Source organism: Hylobates moloch, unplaced genomic scaffold, assembly GCF_009828535.3.
Source record: "Hylobates moloch isolate HMO894 unplaced genomic scaffold, HMol_V3 SCAFFOLD_15, whole genome shotgun sequence".
Taxonomy (NCBI): domain Eukaryota; kingdom Metazoa; phylum Chordata; class Mammalia; order Primates; family Hylobatidae; genus Hylobates; species Hylobates moloch.
In genome coordinates, this window is record NW_026652290.1 from 32,833,305 (window position 1) to 32,856,581 (window position 23,277).

The 23,277-nt window shown below is 41.2% G+C and overlaps 1 protein-coding gene and 1 pseudogene across 7 annotated transcripts in view; one reads left to right on the forward strand and one right to left on the reverse strand.

Moving 5' to 3' along the window:
* Nucleotides 1-5,423: 5,423 nt before the first annotated feature.
* LOC116484199 (eukaryotic translation elongation factor 1 epsilon-1-like) lies at nt 5,424-6,354 on the reverse strand (annotated as a pseudogene).
* A 3,198-nt stretch (nt 6,355-9,552) lies between these two features.
* Nucleotides 9,553-23,277, forward strand: part of ANAPC1 (anaphase promoting complex subunit 1) — a 120,546-nt gene continuing 106,821 nt past the window's right edge. For 4 of the 7 annotated variants that reach the window (XR_009209931.1, XM_032176509.2, XM_032176514.2 and 1 more), the window contains exons 1-6: nt 9,562-9,804; nt 12,923-13,159; nt 14,797-14,958; nt 20,437-20,488; nt 20,690-20,790; nt 21,385-21,467. Coding sequence is in view for 6 of the 7 variants with exons in the window: in XM_032176509.2 (XP_032032400.1) it covers nt 12,947-13,159; nt 14,797-14,958; nt 20,437-20,488; nt 20,690-20,790; nt 21,385-21,467 (611 nt within the window). In the remaining variant the exon portion in view is untranslated. Of the gene's footprint in view, nt 9,899-12,922; nt 13,160-14,796; nt 14,959-20,436; nt 20,489-20,689; nt 20,791-21,384; nt 21,468-23,277 lie in introns of all 7 variants that reach the window. The other 3 variants (XM_032176513.2, XM_032176512.2, XM_032176511.2) reach the window with 3 other exon arrangements.

Genomic DNA, 23,277 nt, shown 5'->3' on the forward strand with positions numbered 1-23,277 from the left:
TCATATAATTGCCTTTTTTTTTTGGAGACCGAGTCTTGCTCTGTCACCAGGCTATTGTGCAGTGGTGTGATCTTGGCTCACTGCAACCTCTGCCTCCCAGGTTCAAGCGATTCTCCTGCCTCAACCTCCCGAGTAGCTGGGACTATAGGTGTGTTTCACCACATCCAGCTAATTTTTGTATTTTTAGTAGAGACGTGGTTTCACCATGTTGGCCAGGATGGCCTCCATCTCTTGACCTCATGATCCACCTGCCTCAGCCTCCCAAAGTGCTGGGATTACAGGCGTGAGCCACTGCGCCTGGCCAGTTGTGTAATCGTTAAGTGGAAGTTAAACGGTTTCACTGCTAAAAAATTACTGACCAGATCCAACATCTAGAGTTTGTTACAGCAAGAGGACACAATATAGCAAAAAGCAGTAAAGAATAAGCATCTCAGTCAAAGGCTATTCACGGCCAGATAGGTCAGGTGCCAGCTCCTTTGTCCTAATTTCTGTAAGGAACGTGGCAGGATGCACTTTCTCTGTTGGATCAAAAACCATTGATGTGTGCAGGGAACACCTCGGAAACAGGGGGGTCCAAAATGGAGTCTCAGCTGGGGATTTTTATATTTTGCTGGTCATAGGCATAGTCTTAAGGCATAACCAGCCTCAACAGCAGAGCCCTGTGGCAGGGGGTGGAGGGGTCTCACTGAGATCAGGTGCAAATCATTTATCTCATTGTTTTCGAAAAGCAAAGTTGATGCTAGTACAAGTTTCCCTGAAGCTCCTCAGACTGATGGTTAAAAAGCAACATTATTAATCAATATGCTTCATGCTCTTGGCCAGGGGTCATTGCCACGCAGGAACTTCAAAACAGTGCAAGCTAATTTCAGGCCTGCTGGAATTAACCCTCACAGTACAATAGCTTTTATAGTTGTTGTAAAGTGAAATGGTACAAGTAAAACACTCCTTTCAGCACAGTGAACACGATAGTGGAATAAAGTATTTCCTTTAGTGGTTTCTTGGAGTGTCTTTCAAGATAATCCATCCAATAGGCTGAAAAACTCATTGGAAGTAAAATCTCACTCTCATCCCATTGGAAATGGGGCAGTACCATTTAAAGATGCTCCTCATTGTGTTGAGCAAGGTACAGAAGGCCAATTGTTGAGCTTTTATAGTTGGTGGGTAAGTGATAACCCATTTAGCATCCTCGAAGAGGCATGAGAAGTGTATCTAAGTGTTACAGTTTGTTAGAAAAATGAGCTAGGGCCAGGTGCGGTGGCTTACGCCTGTAATCCCAGCAGTTTAGGAGGCCAAGGCGGGCAGATCATGAGGTCAGGAGATGGAGACCATCCTGGCTAACGTGGCGAAACCCCATCTCCACTAAAAATACCAAAAAAATTAGCCAGGTGTAGTGGCACATGCCTGTAGTCCCAGCTATTCAAGAGGCTGAGACAGGAGAATTGTTTGAACCTGGGAAGCGAAGGTTTCAGTGAGCCGAGATGCACCACTGCACTCTAGCCAGGGCGGCAGACTGAGACTCCATCTCAAAAAAAAAGGAAAAAGAAAAAAAAGAAAAATGAGCTAGTGGGCTAGGCATGGTGGCTAATGCCTGTAATCCCACCACTTTGGGAGGCCAAGGAGGGCAGATCACCTGAGGTCAGGAGTTAGAGACCAGCCTGGCTAACATGGTGAAACCCTGTCTCTATTAAAAAAAAAAAATTAAAAAATTAGCCAGGCGTCGTAGTGCATGCCTATAGTCCTAGCTACTCGGGAGGCTGAGGCAGGAGAATCACTTGAACCTGGGAGGTGAGGTTGCAGTGGGCTGAGATAGCACCACTGGACTCCATCCTGGACCACAGAGCAAGACTCTATCTCAAAAAAAAAAAAAAAAAGAGAGATAGTGTATTTTTTCACTGTGCTGAGAAGTACAATGGAAGTTGCCTTGTCTGGCACTTGTGTCTGTTATGGAATTGAGAGTTCTGTTATGATACTTCCTTTAACATGCTCAACCACATACTAGGAGGCCAAGAGCCCAGTTTTTGAAATTGTTAGGGTGTAATGATGGAGAACCTAGGACATTTCATTCCATGTGCTGAACAACAGACTGGAAATACTAGTATCCAGCTTATGTAATTTGTTGGGCGGAGGTTGGGGAAGCAAATTCAGGTCCTGTGTTTAAAAGGCTCAAATCACCACAGTCAACTGCATATGGGAAGTACAATTATTAGAGCATGTAGGGGCTGCATTTCGAGAGGTGAACAATAAAGTGGAAGGATCAGTGTCTAGCCCTTATAGCTTTTGGAAACTTGAGATAGTATAGGTATGGAACTCCTTTCACTATGCTGAACAATATCTATGATGTGCAAATGTCTAAACGTTAGGGTTCACTGGGGCATTGAAATGATGCTTAGAGGGGTCTCAAGTCAGCATAAAGCCATACTGGAAATACAAAGTCTAGCACTTGAAGATTGAGGGAAAGTGAGATGGTGGATGTAGGCTGGGCACAGTGGCTCATGCCTGTAATCCTAGCACTATGGGAGGCTGAGGCAGGCAAATGCTTGAGCCCAGGAGTTCGAGACCAGCCCAGGCAACATGGTGAAACTCCGTCTCTACAAAAAATACAAAAATTAGCCAGGCATGGTGGTGCATACCTGTGGTCCCAGCTACTCAGGAGGCTGAGGTGGGAGGATCGCTTGAGCCCAGGAGGTCGAGGTTGCAGTGAGCCAAGATTGTGCCACTGTACTCCAACCTGGGTAATAAAGTGAGACTCTGTCTTTAAAAAAAAAAAAAAAAAAAAAAGAGAGAGAGAGATGGCTGCTGAGACCAGCTCGGTCGTGGAGACCACAACCCAGTGGGGCTAGAGGAATTAAAGACACACACACAGAAATATAGGGTGTGGAGTGGGAAATCAGGGGTCTCACAGCCTTCAGAGCTGAGAGCCCCTAACAGAGTTTGACCCACATATTTATTGACAGCAAGCCAATGATAAGCATTATTTCTATAGATTATAGATTAACTGAAAGTATTCCTTATGGGAAACAAAGGGATGCCTGGAAATAAAGGGATGGGCTCTGGCTACTTATCTGCAGCATGAACATGTCCTTAAGGCACAGATAGCTCATGCTATTGTTTGTGGTTTAAGTAAGTGGTTTTCTGCCCTGGGTGGGTCAGGTGTTCCTTGCCCTCATTCCGGTAAACCGACAACCTTCCAGCGTGGGCGTCAAGGCCATCACGAGCATGTCACCTTGCTGCAGAGATTTTGTTTATGGCTAGTTTTGGGGCCGGTTTATGGCCAGATCTTGGGGCCTGTTCCCAATAGATGGCAGATGTAGAAGACTCCATTCAGCATGCTGAAGAACATACCAGAAGCACAGAGGTCTAAGTTTTGTAGTTTATTGGGAAACTGCACTTATAATTTATTGGGAAACCACATAATACCTGTAAGCAACTCCATTTAGCTTCTTGAGCAAAATACAGTAGTCTAAGTGCTTTGTCTTTGTAGTTTTCGAGGAATTGAGATGGCGCATACAAAAAGATTCCATTCTACCTGCCAAAGCCATCTTGGAAATAAGTTTCTTCTTCTTATAGTTTGTTGGAGAAATGGAGATGGTACATCTAAGAGATTCCATTTGCTGCACAACACGCTGAAATTAGAGGTCTGGCTCTTGTCATTTCCTGGGATTGGCTGGTGATTTGGTGAACTGTCAGGTGGTAGACAACAGGAAATCAACTGTTAATAATTTTTTTTTTTTTTGAGACAGAGTCTTGCTCTGCCCAGGCTGGAGTGCAGTGGCAAGATCTCAGCTCACTGCAACCTCTGCCACGTGGGTTCAAGCGATACTCCTGTCTCAGTCTCCCGAGTAGCTGGGACTACAGGCATGAGCCACTATGTCCGGTTAAATTTTTAGTAGAGACGGGGTTTCACCATGTTGGCTAGGCTGGTCTCGAACTCCTAAGGTCTCAAACTCCTAATCTCTGGTGATCTGCCACCTCGGTCTCCCAAAATGCTGGGATTACAGGCATGAGCCAATGCACTGAGCTCAATAATGATTTTTTTTTTTTTGAAACAGAGTCTCCTCTGTCACCCAGGCTGGAGTGCAGTGGTGCGATCTTGGCTCACTGCAAGCTCCTGGCATTCTTTATGGTTATTTGTCTTGTTTGCTTGCCACTAGGAGCACAATTATGTCAAAGAAAAGGAAGGCAGGAAGGAAGGGAGGAAGGGGAAAAAATTTAAAAAAAAATGTGTGTGCATGATGGAGCTGCTGCTAGATTGGTGAGTTTTTGAGTTCTGAGTTTCCTTTGGACCTGTGGCTGAAGTTGTAAAACCTAAGCTTGTGGCTGTTTTTGTGTGTAAAAATTAAAAATAAAAAGCCTTTTCCCTTCCTCATAAAAGCAAGGTATAGTAATTAATCTTTTATAATAGCTTGTTTGTAACTCTTTCTGTGTGTTTCTCAACTTTTGGAGATAGATAGGTCACAAACCTATATGTGCCATCTAAGGGTATCTAGTGTAGACACACAGAATTTTTTTTTTTTTTTTTTTGAGACGAAGTCTAGCTCTTGTCCCCCAGGCTAGAGTGCAATGGCGCCATCTCGGCTCACTGCAACCTCTGCCTCCTGGGTTCAAGCAATTCTCCTGCCTCAGCCTCCTGGGTAGCTGGGATTACAGGTGCCTGCCACCGTGCCTGGCTAATTTTTTTTTTTTTTGTATTTTTAGTAGAGACGGGGTTTCACCATGTTGGCCAGGCTGGTCTCAAACTCCTGACCTCAGGTGATCCACCCGCCTTGGCCTCCCAAAGTGCTGGGATTACAGGTGTGAGCCACTGTGCCCAGCCTTTTTTTTTTTTTTTTTAATCACAGTTCTTAACTTCCATAAATACCTAAAAGGGGAAAATAAATTTGAGGATATGAAAGAGAGGTTAATAAATAGCCAAATATGTCAACCATTGAAAGGACACCTATTTTTTTTTTAAGATTAAACCACTGATTTGCAACTTTTATTGAAATAAATGTCATTTGTTAAAAACAAGGTTAATTTCGTAACTTGATCTCTACTTGTTTTTTTAGTAGCAGTTAAATTTTTACATAAAACATTGCAAAACTTCAACTAAAGGCTGGGCGCAGTGGCTCACGCCTGTAATCTCAGCACTTTGGGAGGCTGAGATGGGCAGATCACGAGATCAGGAGATCAAGACCATCCTGGCTAACACGGTGAAAACCCGTCTCTACTAAAAATACAAAAAATTAGCCAGGCATGGTGGTGGGTACCTGTAGTCCCAGCTACTTGGGAGGCTGAGGCAGGAGAATGCGTGAACCCGGGAGGTGGTGCTTGCAGTGAGCTGAGATCACGCCACTGCACTCCAGCCTGGGCGACAGAGCGAGACTCTGTCTCAAAACAAAACAAAACAAAACAAAAAAACTTCAACTAAAGAACAAATAAAACATTCAGACACAAGTTGACACTTTAAAAATTCTATCAACTTCAACAAATAATGAGGTCAGAATACATTTTCCATTTAAAACATTTTTAATACATCTTCTGTATGGCACAGATAGCTTCCAGTGGGAATTAGTGTATAGTCTGTTCTTGATGAAGACAACACTAGACAGATGTTGCCTGATGTCTGCATAATGCTGAATGTGACAAAACCAGCGAGACACATTAAGATATTTCTTCTTTTTTTGAACTGTCAGGTCAACTATAAAGCGATGAAGTCCATAGTACAATAGGATATCTGCAAAGGTAGTTATATCCTGTAAGGTAGACTTTATCTTCAAGATATGAAATAAGATCCTTCAACAAGGTGTGGGCTGGGCATGGTGGCTCACACCTGTAATCCCAGCACTTTGGGAGGCCGAGGTGGGCGGATCACAAGGTCAGGAGACCGAGACCATCCTGGCTAACATGGTGAAACCCCGTCTCTAATAAAAAAAATACAAAAAAATTAGCCAGGCGTGGTTGGTGGGCGCCTGTAGTCCCAGCTATTCGGGAGGCTGAGGCAGGAGAATGGCGTGAACCCAGGAGGCAGAACTTGCAGTGAGCAGAGATAGTGCCACTGCACTCCAGCCTGGGCGACAGAGTGAGACTCCGTCTAAAAAAAAAAAAACCGTGTGTGGATATCATTTTTACTGGAGTGACTCTGTATTGTAACCATTGCTGAACTATTGCTTTTTCTTCTGCAGTACTCCCCAGCAAATATTCTTTGTTAGCTTGCTTGACTAGATGAGCTGCTATAGTAGTCAATCCTGTTAGACTTGGACCACTGTTTGTTTGAAGAACCGGAATCTGTCACTCGCCCTGAGCACTTTATTTATTATTGCCCTTACTCAGTCCCAGGGACTTCTCCAGTAGTGACAACTTGGCAGCTGCCGCCATCTTCTGGCGGTAGCTCCTGGAAGAGACCAACGTTTAACTTTTTTTTTTTTTTTTTTTTTTTTTTTTTTTTTTTTTTTTTTTTGAGACGGAGTCTCGCTCTGTCACCCAGGCTGGAGTGCACTGGCGCGATCTCGGCTCACTGCAAGCTCTGCCTCCCGAGTTCACGCCATTCTCCTGCCTCGGCCTCTCCGAGTAGCTGGGACTACAGGCGTCCACCACCACGCCCGGCTAATTTTTTGTATTTTTAGTAGAGACGGGGTTTCACCGTGGTCTCGATCTCCTGACCTCGTGATCCGCCCGCCTCGGCCTCCCAAAGTGCTGGGATTACAAGCGTGAGCCACCGCGCCCGGCCCAACGTTTAACTTTTTGAGAACCTGTCAAACTGTTTTACCAAGCAGCTGCACCATTTTACATTCCCATCAATTATGTACAAGGGGCCAAATAACTCCAAATCTTCATAAACACTTGTTATTGTCTGTCTTTTTGATTATAGCTATCCTACTGGGTGTGAAGTGGTTTTGGCTTATATTTCCCTAATGACTAATGATGTTGGTCATCTTTTATCGTCCTTTTTGGCCACTTGTATAATGTATTTTTGGGAAAATGTTCAAATCCTCTGCCCATTTTTAGATTGGGTTGTCTTTTTATGTCGAGTCGTAAGACTTCTTCACATATTCTGGATAACAGACTCTTATCAGATTATTTGCAAATCTTTTCTCCCATTCTGTGAGTTGTCTTTTCACTTTCTTGACAATACCTTTGAAGCACAAAATTTAAAACTTTTCTCCAACTTATCAATTTTTTTCCTAGGTTCCTTGTGCTTTAGGTACCATATTTAAGACATCATTGCCTAATCCAAGGTTATGAAAATTTATAGCTATGTTTTCTTCTAAGTGTATAGCTTTACTCTTATTTTTATTTTTATTTTTTTGAGACGAAGTCTTGCTCTTGTACCCCAGGCTGGAGTGCAATGGCGTGATCTCGACTCACTGCAACTGCCGCCTCCCAGGTTCAAGTGATTCTCCTGTCTCAGCCTCCTGAGTAGCTGGGATTACAGGCGCCTGCCACCACGCCTGACTATTTTATTTATTTTTTTGTATTTTTAGTAGAGATGGGGTTTCACCATGTTGGCCAGGTTGGTCTTGAACTCCTGACCTCAGGTGATCCGCCCGCCTTGGTCTCCCAAAGTGCTGGGATTACAGGCGTGAGCCACCGCGCCCGGCAGCTTTACTCTCATATCTGGGTCTTTGATGCACTTTAATTTTTGTATATGGTGTGTAGTATGAATCAAGATTCATTTTTTTCCATATGAATATACAAATATTGCAACACTAACTGTTGAAAAGATGCTTCCCTCCTTCATTTGCTTTTGCAAGTTTGTAAAACAACAACAACAAAATCAGTTGGCCTCACTCTGTAACTGAGGGCTGCACATATTGTCTTCCTTCCAAAGAGTACAATATGGAAAGTGGGGAAATGTAACATCATAGTAGAGAAATCTGACAAACACTATTTCAGGTGATCAAGGTTGACATCAGCAGCGATAAGTGATGCTGTTGATAAGTACCTTTGATATGATGTGATGAAAATGACACTTTATGATCTTCCTTCCCAAAATCCATATCCCCAGGCTAATCATGAAGAAACATCAGACAAATTTCAGTTAAGGGATATCCTACAAACTAATGCAGTGGCTTACGCCTGGAGTCCCATCTGCTTGGGGGGGTTGAGGCAGGAGGACTGCTTGAGCACAGGAGTTCAAGGCTGCAGTGAGCTGTGTTTGTGCCAATGCACTCTAGCCTAGGCAACACAGCAAGACTCTCTAAAAAAAAACTGAATAAAGTATGAATTTTAATTACTAATAATGTGTTGATATTTTATTAATTTTAACAAATATACTATACTAATGTAAAATACTAATAACAGGGAAACTGGATGTAGAAACTGGGTATAGGGTATGTGGGAAATTTTTGGACTATCTGCAGTTTTTCTGTAAATCTAAACTTAAAAAAAAAAAAAAGTCTAAAATATTGGCCGGGTGCAGTGGCTCACGCCTGTAATCCCAGCACTTTGGGAGGCCGAGGCGGGAAGATCACGAGGTCAGGATTTCGAGACCAGCCTGGCCATCGTGGTGAAACCCTGTCTCTACTAAAAATACAAAAATTAGCTGGACGTGGTGGCGGGCGCCTGTAATCCCAGCTTCTCAGAAGGCTGACGCAGGAGAATCGCTTGAATCCGGCAGGCAGAGGTTGCAGTGGGCCGAGATCGCGCCACGGCCCTCCAGCCTGGGCGACAGAGCGAGACTCTATCTCAAGAAAAACACACACACACACACACACAAACAAAAGTTTAAAATATCAATTAGGTATATTTGTATTTATTTAACTTTGTTTCATGAATCTTTGTTTCTAACCTTTCTCCTATAACCCATTCTTTTTTTTTTTTTGAGACAAGGTCTTGCTCTGTTGCCCAGGCTGGAGTGCAGTGGCGCGATCATAGCTCACTGTGGCCTCAAACTCCCGACTCAAGTGATCCTCCAGACTCCCAAGCAGCTGGGACTACAGGTGTGCACCACGCCGCCAAGCTAATTTTTAAAATTTTTCTTTTGTGGAGACAGGGTCTCGCTATATTGCCCAGGCTGGTTTCAAACTCTTGGGCTCCATTTATCCTCTCGCCTCGCCTCCCAAAGTGCTGGGATTACAGGCGCGAGTGGCCGCTGGGGTTCTTAATTTGGGTCTTTGAATCGCCTCAAGAAGTGTCTCTGAATCTGGGAATTGCAAGCAATGTTTCTGTGAGGACCTTCACACAGTTCATCGACTCTTCGAAGAGTATGGACCGAAAAAGGAATAGGGCACTCACTGCACGTAGAGAAAATCAGCAACCCCTGTTCCCCACTCTCAGCCTGAGGTGCCTACTTCCACGTGGGGTCAGGAGGCGGAAGCGAAACCAGAAGAAAAAACCCTGAGATCTATAAGGCAGTTCAGGTCCCTAGTGACATGAGCTAAAGAGAACTTGGACGCCAGGAGGATCCCATCACTGTACGGACTGTAGCAGACAGAATCCGGCTTCGGGGTTCGGATCAGTCGCACGGAAGGTGGAAATAGCCCACAAGTTCTACCCTGCCTCGGTCTTCCCGCAACAGCGCAGGCGCCAGGACTGCTAGGACGCCGCGCGCCTCCCGCGATGCCCCGCCCCGGCGCGAGGCAAGACGGGAAAGTCAAGATGGACGCGTCCATTTGAACGTCTCGCACGCCTTCCTGCCATTAGCATTCGAGCCCGCTGCTGTTTCCCGTTCTTCCTCCGGAATAGGGGAGGGAGAGGGAATGAGAAGCTGCCGCGGCCGAAGAGTCACTGTGTCGGACCCCGCCGCTGTCCTCGGGCCTCCTCGGCCCCTGCGCCTCCGGGGAGCAGCCGGGGCTCGCCGCGCCTGACGCGTCCGGAGTTACACAGGTGCGGGCGCCGGACCGCAGCACTTGGTGGTCTGTCGCGCGCCGCGTGACTCTCGCACCCGTCCCGAGGCCGATCCAACCCCTGATGGCCGTAGGTCTGGAAACCCGGGGGCCTGGGAACCAGAGGGAGGGCCTTGAGCGTGCCCCGGGGCTGAGGGGGTTCCTGGCCTGCGGGCTGGGGTGCTCCTTCCGGCTCACTGGTTGCCAACCTCTTTCCTGAGCTGTGCGCAGCATCCCATGTGCAGCCTCAGCTTCTAGACTGGCCTCCAGCCCCTCTGAGCTGATTTTCTGAGCCTCGGGCTCTCAGCCTGTTTTCACCGTCCTCTAGAACGGCTGGGGAAGCTCTTGTGGAGACTGAAGCTCCCGTTAGTGTGATTTGGGTCTCTTTTTTTTTTTGGCAGGGTAGTGTTTGTCTGTAGGAATCATTGCTGATACTGTTATTTATAAAATGTGAATTTAATAGTATTTTTATGTGTAGCTGTTTATGTTGCACCTAACAAGTAAAAACATTTCTAAAAGTTTGGAGTACTGAAAAAGTATTAAATATGTGGCATTAATCGGTACAAAATGATAAATAATTCTTTAACAATTCTGTAGTTTTCTCTCAAAGTTATAAGAAAATAACATAAAATTGCAGAACTAAAGTTTCATAAAGTCAAAAGTTCGTTGATGTTGGTTATTCTGTTGAATAAAATATAGGAAGACCAGCTGAATTTTGAATTTTGTTTTCTTTTAAGGTTTTTTTGTTGTTGTTGTTGGGTTTTTTTTTTTTTGAGGAGGAGTCTTGTTCTGTCTCCTAGGCTGGAGTGCAGTGGCGCCATTGCGGCTCACTGTAACCTCCGGCTCCCGTGTTCAAGCAATTCTCTGCTTCATCCTCCCAAGTAGCTGGGATTACAGGCGCCTGCCACCACGTCTGGCTAATTTTTGTATTTTTAGTAGAGATGGGGTTTCACCATCTTGGCCAGGCTGGTCTTGAACTCCTGACCTAGTGATCCGCCCGTCTCGGCCACCCAAAGTGCTGGGATTACGGGCGTGAGCCACCAAGCCCTGCCCCTTGTAAGTTTTATAAGGCACTTTTTACTTGTGTTCCAAGTTCAAGTGTCCCTGTACTCATTTATTTCTAGCAGGAGGAAAAACAAAACTTGTGTCATGTTTTGTGACATAATTGTATCCAGAATAACTGTTTTTTTTTTTTTTTTTGAGACGGAGTTTCGCTCTTGTCCCCCAGGCTGGAGTACAATGGCGCAATCTCGGCTCACTGCAACCTCTGCCTCCCAGGTTCAAGCGATTCTCTTGCCTTAGCCTCCCAAGTAGCTGGGATTACAGGTGCCCACACCATGCCCGAGTAATTTTTGTGTGTGTGTGTGTGTGTGTGTGTGTGTGTGTGTGTGTGTTTTTAGTAGAGACAGGGTTTGACCATGTTGGCCAGGCTTCTGTCAAACTCCTGAGCTCAGGTGATCCTCCCGCCTCAGCCTCCCAAAGTGCTGGGATTACAGGCGTGAGCTATCGCGCCCGGCCAAGAATAACATGTAATTCACAGCAAAATAACTTTGTGGCTTTGGAGGAGCTGCAAAGGAACTACATAGGCTTTGGGTGTTTGTGTAACCATATAGGTCTCTTGCTCTATGAGCAGCAAGTCCATACACGGAAACAACGGGGATTGCAGCAGATAAAGTATTTTACTTGCAGGGCCACCGTACTAGGAGACTGAGGAAACTTCAAGTCAGCCTCCCCGAAGAGTTATGGTCTAGAGGTTTTTTGTTTTTTTTGGGGGTTTTTTTGAGACAGAGTCTTGCTATGTTGTCCAGGCTGGAGTACAATGGCATGATCTCGGCTCACTGCAACCTCCGCCTCCTGGGTTCACACCATTCCCCTGCCTCAGCCTCCCGAGTAGCTGGGACTACAGGTGCCCGCCACCAAGTCCAGCTAATTTTTTGTATTTTTAGTAGAGCTGGGGTTTCACCATGTTAGCCCGGATGGTCTCGATCTCCTGACCTGGTGATCCGCCTGCTTTGGCCTCCCACAGTGCTGGGATTACAGGCATGAGCCACCGCGCCCGGCCCAGAGGTTTTAAAGAGAGGGTAGTGGGCTAAGGTATTGATTGGTCAGAGAATGAAGGATGAAGTCATAGGACAGAGAGATAAACCACATTCTCATGCTAATGTGGTTCCTTGATGGGGTCTTAAGACTAGCTTGCATCATCTCAAAAGTCTTAGGCTCCTAACATTAAAAATGCTATGTATAGGAACATGGTATATATAAGCAGGTACAGGAAAGTGGATCAAAGGGCAATCTAATTATGCTTATGTGTACTTTTGTCTAAAGCCTGGCTGCTTCCTAACCTTGTGATGAAGGCTTTAACAGTTCATCCACATTTTTTTAGTAATAAACTGTACTATAATAGATTAATAATTAGATTAATTAGATGTAATAATTAATTAAAACCGAGTACCCTTAAATCTACAAGCATAACTGTTCCATGGCTAGAGTTATTCATGCCTCAGTTCTTTGGGTTTCGACCAATAATTGAAATTGATCATAGTTATATATTTAGGTGGGATTGGGGGTGTCATAGCTACTTATGACATTTGATAACTTATGTCTTTTGTAGATTGGTCAGCTGAAAGCAGTTCAACCTCTGATGAATTAGAGTAATATGTGGTTTTTTATTGTTTTATTCCAATATGACAATGATCCCTTGGATGTACTTTTCAAATGAGGTTCTGGCATCTAACCAGAAATGACTTCAAATGTTGAGAAGCCATGTAGTTATGGGACTATAGAATACAACTTGTCTAAATACTTCATATATAAAGTATGGAAAAATTAGCGTATAGTAGTAGGAAACACAGGATAGGTGGTGCGGGACATAAGTACTTGTTGCATCTCAGTGATTTCCTATAGTGGTAACTGTCACTCTGTGACTAAAATGTGATAATTGCAACTGTCTGAAAGAATCAGATCTAGAATGCCCTTTTATGTTATGACCAACTTATATACTTACCAATCTGATATAATTACTTGACACCTATGTAAGGATTAATGACTTGTGTGTTTATGGTATTTTTATTCTAGTTTTGAGTCTGGAAGCTGACCAGAATGTGTTTGAATTCATACAGAAATAATGTTGATATTTGGAACCCATGTCGAACTTCTATGAAGAAAGGGCAACGATGATTGCAGCCAGGGATTTGCAGGAATTTGTTCCTTTTGGTCGAGACCACTGCAAGCACCACCCTAATGCTTTGAACCTTCAACTTCGCCAGCTGCAGCCAGCTTCTGAATTATGGTCTTCTGATGGTGCTGCTGGCTTGGTGGGATCCCTTCAGGAGGTTACAATCCACGAGAAACAGAAGGTTCCTTTGCGTTTCCCATTGTGTTTTTGAAATGTAGAGTGATATAATCTACTTGTAATTTAAGGCTACTGAGATGTAACTGAGACATCGGTGTGATGCCACTTCTAGGGTAAAGTTAAGATGTGGTAATTTCAATAAATGTTGAAAATAATGACTTTATTACATTGTCATAGTGACTTATTTAGATATCCTCTATAACTTGTGGTTTTATTTATTTTTTATTAATTTTTTTGTTTGAGATGGAGTTTTGCTCTTTTTGCCCAGGCTGGAGTGCAGTGGTGCGATCTTGGCTCACCACAACCTCTGCCTCCCGGGTTCAAGTGATTCTCCTGCCTCAGCCTCCCGAGTAGCTGGGATTACAGGCATGCACCATCACCCCTGCTGATTTTGTATTTTTAGTAGAGATAGGGTTTCTCCATGTTGGTCAGGCTGGTCTTGAACTCCAGACCTTAGGTGATCCACCCGCCTTGGCCTCCCAAAGTGCTGGGATTACAGGCATGAGCCACTGTGCCCGGCCCACTTGTGGTTTTATAATGTGAGTCAGGTTCAGTAGTATGATTGTCGTCCATTTTAAACCTTTTTCTTTTCACTTAGTATGTGGGGACCAGATTTCATGTTATTTAATGATTAAATGGTAGAGATTAGAAGTAGTCCCTGCTGCAGAAGATTTACATGTTTCTAAAGGAGAGAAGAAATGCCACAAAAGTAGGTAGAGTAATAGTTTTTTTTTTTTTCCTGAGACGGAGTTTCACTCTTGTTGCCCAGGCTGGAGTGCAATGGCACAATCTCAGCTCACTGCAACCTCTGCCTCCTGGGTTCAAGCGATTCTCCTGCCTCAGCCTCCCGAGTAGCTGAGATTACAGGCATGTGCAACCATGCCTAGCTAATTTTGTATTTTTTTAGTAGAGGCGGGATTTCTCCATGTTGGTCAGGCTGGTCTCAAACTCCAGACCTCAGGTGATCCACCTGCCTCAGCTTCCCAAAGTGCTGGGATTACAGGCGTGAGCTACCACACCCGGCCAGTAATAGTTCTTAAGTAGGGGAATAAGATGTAAGTGTGTGTCAGAAAATGAATCCCTCCTGCCTTATTCCATTGTCATATCCCTTTGGGATACCAAAATCTCAGGGAGGGAAAGCCTATGTAGTTACAAATGGAAACTTCTCTTTCTTCCATTCATTTTGGTGGGTGGGACAAAGGAAAAGAAGGTGAATATATATGTGACTTCGAAGCAGGAAGTCTGCATTTGTGCGTAAATTCCCCGAGTGATTCCCATGTGCACCTCACTGTCCTTTCCCTACCCTACCTCATATACTTAATATGTCTTTTTAGTCTCCCAAGCATGTGATTTGACTTTTGGAATTACAGAGAAGGTGTACTTTTTGTTTGTTTTTGTTTTTGGCTGAGTAATATAGAGGAATAATATAAAACATTCAATATAGAGAATTATTGAGTAAATTCTTCGTGTAATTCTGTAATGTAGTGCATATATCCACATCCTCTGTTAATCAGTATACCAAACTTTGTAGGAGTTGTGTTTGAATTGAGTCTTACTCCATGGGCAAATAAATTTTGTTCCAGATTTTTGAAGAACAAAAAAAGAGTGCTTGAATATGTTTTACATGTGTTAATTTTTAAGGAAAGCTGGCAGTTAAGGAAAGGAGTAAGTGAAATTGGAGAAGACGTGGACTATGATGAGGAACTCTATGTTGCTGGAAATATGGTGATATGGAGCAAAGGAAGTAAAAGCCAGGCATTGGCAGTTTATAAAGCGTTTACAGTTGACAGTCCTGTTCAGCAGGTGAGTTGATTTGAATTTTAGCATTTGATTCACTATTTAATGCAGTTAAAAAAAGTTTTGTTTTAAAATTTAACAGAAATGATAAAACCAGCATAATGATCTCAGCAACTGGGTGTACGTTGTTACGTGACATAATGTAATGTGAAGATAACGGCAGGAAAATAAAAATTTTATTTTATATATCATCACTTTTTTTACACCCTCCTTTGTCACTTTAATGATAATCTTTAAACACTCTGTCCTTATGTAATTCAATTTGTTATTGCCAGCAAAAACCTATAAAACATTAAGGGTACAGAAATATTTTAACACATGATTATTATAATTGATTGCAAAGATTTGAATAAATAAAAATTGTGGGATTCATAATGGTAGAGAGAAAGGAAAAAATCTGCTTTGCAACCATTGCAGTTGGCTGTTACAACTAACTGTTCTGAAAGTTGATAATGAAAGGGAAAGAATTAAGCATTTGCCATATTTTTTCAGGAAGACATGCAGTTCATCTCCATTTGATGAAGGAAAACTCTTACTTAGAGAAGAATGCTAGCTAATAAATGTAAAAGGAATTGTAGAATTAGAATATCACCATTTTGTAACCTCCAGTGCAATAATTGATTCAAACAAGGATTGTAAATGCATACTAACACTGTTGGTTGAAAGAATATTACCATGGCACCAACATATCACCCTGTGGATTACCTGGTAAATGTGAAGGAACAAATGTACCTCTACTTTGGAGTTATTTGTCAGTCTCCACCTCAATCAAATGATTGAGTTTAGCATAATTAATAGTGACATGAAGGAATATTATATGCTTCTAGCTGTAATACAGAATGAAGTACATGATGTCATCTAAGTTTTCTTCCCAAAAATATGAATATTTAGACCTAACTTCCTGTTTATAGGAAATATAGGCAATAGAGAATTATATTTTAAAATACCATGAGATAAGGAAATGGATGAGATAGGAATGGCTAAAGCTTTATTATTGTTGTTGTTGTTTATTTATTTATTTGTTTTTTGAGATGGAGTCTTGCTCTGTCACCCAGGCTGGAGTGCAGTGGCATGATCTCGGCTCACTGCAAGCTCTGCCTCCCGGGTTCATGCCGTTCTCCCGCCTCACCCTCCCGAGTAGCTGGGACTACAGGTGCCCGCCACCACGCCCAGCTAATTTTGTTTTTATATTTTTAGTAGAGCTGGGGTTTCACTGTGTCAGCCAGGATGGTCTCGATCTCCTGACCTTGTGATCTACCCACCCACCTCAGCCTCCCAAAGTGCTGGGATTACAGGCGTGAGCCTCCATGCCCAGCCAAGTTTGATAATTATTAAAACTGGCTGATGGGGATTCATTATCCTATTCTGTTTACTTTGTATTTATTTGAAATTTTCCGTTATAAAAAGTTTATAGTCTACATTCTGGTTTCTTTAAAAAAGTCATGGAGAAAGAAAAAAAGGTGGAGACTGTTCTACATTGAAAGAGACTAAAGAGACATCACCAAATGCAGTATTTTTTGAACCTTGTTAAATGAACTTTGATTGAGTCCTGGTTTTAGAAAACTAGCTAAAAAGATATTTTTGGGGAAAATTTGGGAAAGTTGAAAATTACTGGCCAGTAGCTGATTTAGAGAAGTATTATTTTTTTCTTAGGGATGATGATTTTATGGTTTTATAGGAGAACATCTTTATTTTTAGAAAAGGCATGGTGAAGTATTTAGGGGTGAAATGTCATGATGTGTGTGCAATTTATTTTTAGACAGTCAGCATTCCCATTCCAAAAATCTCATATGTACACAAATGCACACACACAAACAAATATGGCAAAATTTTCATGATTGTTGGATTTAGGTGAAGTATGTTTGCTGCATTATTTCAACTTTTCTTACTGAAAACTTTTATAATAAGTTGGAGGAAGAACTAATGCATTTATTATAGTTGAATTAGGGTTGACAAGAGGTTTTAGAGGCTTTGACTAATGTTAAGTTTCATTTTTGTAAATGCTGAAATCTTTGTATCTGGACACTGCTTCCTCCCACTCCTCCCACCTGCCATTTACTATTTCCTGATGAGTACTGTATACTAACTATTTATTGGAAAGGATAAACTGAATCATTATTCCAACATTTGAGGGCATATGTAAAAGCGTTTGTGTCCTGGAGTGTTGAAGCCAGTGATCTTTTTGATGGTTATTTTTTTCCCATATAATTCATATGGTTAGTATAGATGTGAAAAGTGCATTTGATGATATCCAGGTAGTTCTTTGCTTCTATATCTTCATCTAATTTCTCCAAGAACAGTTGCCTATTTACTAGATTCTATGGAAGTGCAGTTAGATGTATTATCTCCTTTATCTTAAGATCACTTGTAAGTGTAATTGTAAGATTTGGAATTTCAGTCTTTTGATCTGGAAAATATATTGTTATTTAATCTTCTTGCTAATATGGAGAAAGATAATTCTAGTTTGTTTATGAAATAATATCAGGTATATGTGACTCAGATTTTATCTGTTCATTGTTTTACTTATCTTGCAAGTTTTTTTTTTTTTGGTTGTTCTTTTTATTTTTTCATTTATTGTTTTTGTTTTTTAATAGAGATGGGGGTCTCACTATGTTGTTCAGGCTGGTCTTGAACCCCTGGGCTCTAGCGATCCTCCTGGCTTGGCCTCCTAAAGTGCTGAGATTACAGGTGTGAGCCACTGTGCCTGGTCTTCTGCAAGTATTTGGTCTCACTCTGTTTCAGACATTATGCTGGGGCTACAAAGGTGAATGTAGTTTCTGCCATTGAAGGACTCATAGCCTAGAAAGGAGAACAAACAGATCAACTGAAATGCTGTATTCTGAATGCTGTATAATAACTGCCTGTCCACAGAGTGATGAGAGCCTAAAGGACTGAGTGCCAAAGGGAGGGTTTTTCAAAGAAGATGCTATTTGTGTTATAAAATGGTGGCAGAAGGGCATTCTAGGCAGAGGAAATCACAGCAAAAAGAATTATGGAAAAAGATGACTTTTTAAACTTCAGGATGGCTGTACACAAAGTGTGGGTGTGGAGAGATGCAAGTGGATGCTGGCAGTATACAGACCAAAGGGCTTTGTATATAAACCAGGGAATTTGGATTTTAAACTGTGTGCTGAAGGGAGCCTGCCAAGGATATTAAAATGGAAGTGATCAATTTTGTGTTTTGAGAAGAGATTGCTTTGTTAGCAATATATATATAGGATTGACTGGAGAGGAGGGAGACTGTTGTCAGGGGCACTATTTTGTGACTGTTGAGGTGAAAGATTGGTGCCTTGGCAAAGAAGAGGTGATAAAGCAGAGGGAGATATGGAAGGGGTTAGTGATCTCTTAGATATCAGGGATAAAAGAGATGTTAAAATATTTACTTTTAGAGGCTGAGAGGATGGGATTTCATGAAAGGAAGTTGAGACTGTAATCAGTGCATTGTAGATTTTGGACATTTCAGGTTGGAGTACAGCTCTCATGCACGGTTTTCTTCATGAATTTTCTTTTTTTTTGAGACGGACTCTCGCTCTGTTGCCCAGGCTGGAGTGCAGTGGCGCAATCTCGGCTCACTGCAAGCTCCGCCTCCCGGGTTCACGCCATTCTCCTGCCTCAGCCTCTCCGAGTAGCTGGGACTACAGGCGCCCGCCACCACGCCTGGCTAATTTTTTTGTATTTTTAGTAGAGACGGGGTTTCACCGTGGTCTCGATCTCCTGACCTCATGATCCGCCCGCCTCGGCCTCCCAAAGTGCTGGGATTACAAGCGTGAGCCACCGCGCCCGGCCTTTCTTCATGAATTTTCATTTCTTAACCATTAAAATCTCCCACAACTCAACAATAAAACAAACTACCCAATTAAAAAATTGGGCAGAAGGACTTAAATGGATATTTTTCTAAAGATGCACACATGGTCAATAAGCACATGAAAAGATGCTTAGCTTCAATAATCATTAGGCAAAGGCAAATTACAACCACAGTGAGATACCACTTGACACTACTAGGTTGGCTGTTATTAAAGAAACATAACAAATGTTGGTGAGGATGTCCAGAAATTGGAACTCCTGTGCATTGCTGATGGGAATGTAACATAGCTGCTGTGGAAAAGTTTGGCGATTTCTCAAAAAGTTATACGTGTAGCCAGGCATGGTGGTGCATACCTGTCCTCCCAGCTGTTCAGGAGACTGAGGCAGGGGGGGGTCACGTGAACCCAGAAGTTCTAGGCTGCTGTGAGCTAGAATCATGCCTTGCATTGCAGTTTGGGTGACAGAGTGAGACCCCATCTCTTAAAAGAAAAGTTATACGTAGAATTACCATTATGATCCAGCAGTTCCACTTCTAGATATATGCACAATTGAACTGAGAACAGGGACTCATAGATACTTGTACACCAGTGTTTCCAGCAGCATTATTTATGATAGCTAAAAGGTAGAAACAACCCATATCCATTGACAGATGAATGGATAAACAAATGTGGTATATGCTAACAGTGGAATATTGTTTAGCTTTAAAAAGGGATAAAATTCTGATACATGCCATAACATGGATGAACCTTGAGAACATTATGTTAAGTGAAATAAAATAGATAAAAAAGGACAAATGTTGTACAGTTTCACTTACATGAGATACCTAGCACAGGCCCTTTCATAGGGAAAGTGGAATAGAGGTTACTAGAGCTCAGGGCATTGGGAAATGGGGAGTTATTGTTTAATGGGCACGGAGTTTCTGTTTGAGGTGAGGAAAAAGTTCTGGAAATATGCAGTATTGTACAAGCTCACAAATTGTACTAAGCTCGTCGATTTAATGTTAATGCCACTGAATTGTCTACTTAAAAATTATTAAAATGTTAATTTTCATATTGTGTATATTTGACCACAGTTAAAAAAAAAACACAAAATGCTGTTAAATAATAAGTGATTGCCAAGTATGTCAGTTAAAGTTTAATAGCTTTTCCTAGTTTATATTTTGTAAGATGGGCTTTTAAGAAAGGGAGGAGTTAGTTTTTCTAAATACTTTTTCAAAAGTCAGTCTAGAGAGAGTCTAAGAATAAGATCAATTGTTTAATCTAGAGATTATAAAGTTTGAATAATCTTTAGTTTTGTATAGGATATAGGGTTTAGTATGGTTTGAGCCACTATTTGAATTTTTGCTGCAAAGTTTCTATCTGGTAGGTTTTTTGATTCTTGTCTTCTCTTTTTGTAAAATTTATTTTTTTAATTTAAAATTTTAATTCCTATGGATCTTTTCATAAAATTTAATGGTAAACATATTTTGTCTTTCCTTATCATATTTATCATTTATTACTTTTCTTCTTATTATTATTATTTCTTACTATTTTTTCTTATTCTTTTTGTTCCCATGATTGTACATGTTGAGTTGAGGAGGCAAAGTTATTACGTAGATGCTATTATTATTTAGATGCCATTAGTTAATAGATGATTATTTAGATATAATTTTCTTAGGTAAGCTTTTTGTTTTGATTTTAGGCATTGTGGTGTGACTTCATTATATCACAGGATAAGTCTGAAAAGGCCTACAGTAAGTTTCTTTTTGAAATTTTATTTTTCTTTTGATGATTCCAAATGTTTATCTCATTGTATTTTTCATTCAAATGAAGTAGCCACTAGTAATAGTGGTTTACCATAAGCATCTTTATATTGTGCATTAAACAATTTGTGCTATTAGGATTGAACTTCTTTGGGGGAAAAAACACATAAGTCTTGTACCCTTTCTTTTCAGGTAGCAATGAAGTAGAAAAATGCATATGTATATTGCAAAGCTCATGTATTAACATGCATAGCATAGAAGGAAAGGATTACATAGCTTCCTTACCATTTCAGGTAAACAAATGTTTCAAATTTTGGGGGGTTTTGTTGGAGAACATTTTTGAATTAATTGGTTTTAAAGGCATGTCTTATGTCTCATGTTTCGTAGTAGTCAAAAATGTTATTTTTACTCAAAATAACTAAATTTTGGCAGCTTTAGTGGCTTACTACTTTTCTGTACTTTACAAAAAAATAAGTTATTTAATGAAGTGAATTAGGAAGTCTTCTGTGGTATGTGTTTGTTGGTTTAAATGATAGGTAAGAACTTTTGGTTATATTAAATAAGGCATATGAATAACACCAGTCTTTTTTTGTTACTCATCGTCTTTTTAATGCCTGGGGCTGTTGTTAACAGATTGTCATTTTGTTACTGATACTGGCCAGTGGCAGGAATTTCACATTGAACAACTCCTCTTTATTAGATTTGATTTTATCTTAGAGTTGCTTATTTGTATTACTTTTTAAGAAAATACTGTATTTAATGATTATGTTACTTTGTAAAGCTATTACTAAATTGGAAAATAAAACATTCTGTAATGTTTCTTTAAAACATTTTATAAAGGGGTAGGTTCTCTTACTTCTGTCTTTTCCCACCCTTTTACCTGAAAGGTTGCAAATGTTTGGCCCACTAAATATGGATTGTTGTTTGAACGAAGCGCTTCTTCCCATGAAGTACCTCCAGGTTCACCCAGGTATTCATTTTGTTCACTTCAGAATATTACTGCTTGGGATTTGTGTGTGTGTGTTGGTTCTGAGGTTTATCTAAAAGTTTGAGATGATGATAATTTTCATGCTAACAGCATAGATATATGCCATTTTCTCTCATCTCAGTACAAGTTGAGTATCCCTGATCCAAAAATCTGAAATTCTCCAAAATCTGCAACTTGTTGAGCTCCAGCATGACACTCAAAGGAAATGCTTATTGGAGCATTTCAGGTTTTGGATTCTCAAATTAGGGTTGCTGTCATCAAAAAGATAACATGTCATGATCAAGTGGGTTTCGTCTCAGGGATGCGGGGATGGTTTAACATACACAAGTCAACAGATGTGACACATCACATAAACAGAATTAAAAATCATATAATCATCTCAATAGATGCAGAAAAAAGCATTGGATAAAATTCAGCATCCCTTGATGATAAAAACAAACTAGGCATAGAAGGGAATTACCACAAATTAATAAAAGTCATATACAACAAACCCACAGCCAACATCATACTGAATGGGGAAAAGTTGAAAGCATTCCCCCTGAGAACTGGAAGAAGATGCCTATTTTCACCACTTCTATTCAGCATAGTACTGGAAGTTCTGGCTAGAGCAATCAGGCAAGAGAAAGAAATAAAGGACATCCAGATTTGAACAGAGGAAGTCATACTATCACTATTTGCTGATGATATGATTATATACCTAGAAAACCCTATAGACTCCTCCAAAAGACTCCTAGATTTGATAAATAAATTCAGTAAAGTCTCAGATTACAAAATCAATGTACACAAATCAATAGCACCGCTATACAACAACAATGACAAAGCTGAAAATCAAATCAAGAACTGACTCTCTTTTTTTTTGAGATGGAGTTTTGCTCTTGTTGCCCAGTCTGGAGTGCAATGGCATGATCTCGGCTCACCACAACCTCTGCCTCCCAGGTTCAAGTGATTCTCCTGCTTCAGCCTCCTGAGTAACTGAGTAACGGGCGTGCACCACCACACCTGGCTAATTTTTTGTATTTTTAGTAGAGACGGGGTTTCTCCATGTTAGTCATGCTGGTCTCGAACTCCCAACCTCAGGTGATCCGCCCACCTTGGCCTCCCAAAGTGCTGGGATTATAGGCATGAGCCACCACCGCACCTGGCCAAAAATTCAATCCCTTTTATAAGAGCAGCAAAAAGCCAAAAGCAAAAACCTATGAATATACTTAACCAAGGAAGTGAATCATCTCTATAAGGAGAACTACAAAACACTGCTGAAAGAAATCACAGATGACACAAACAAATGGTAACACATCCCATGATCATGGATTTGAAGAATCCATATTGTGAAAATGACCATACTGCCAAAAGCAATTATAGATTTCACTGTAATTCTCATCAAAATAAGATCTTTTTTTTATAGAATTAGAAAAAACAATTCTAAAATTCATATGGAACCAAAAGAGCCCAAAATAGCCAAAACAAACCTAAGCAAAAAGAACAAATATGTAGCTATCACATATACTACAAGGCTATAATTACCAAAACAGCATGGTACTGTTATAAAAAGAGGCACATAGACTGATGGAACAGAATAGAGAAACCAGAAATAAAGCCAAATACTTGTAATCAAGTATTTGATCTTTGACAGACAAGCATACAAAAACATAAATTGGGGGAAGGACATCCTATTTAGTAAATGGTGCTGGGAAAACTGACACCTTTTTTAGAACAATTAAATTGGATTTTTTATCTCTCACCTTATACAAAAGTCAGTTCAAGAGGGATCAGAGACTTTAAGCCCTGAAACCAT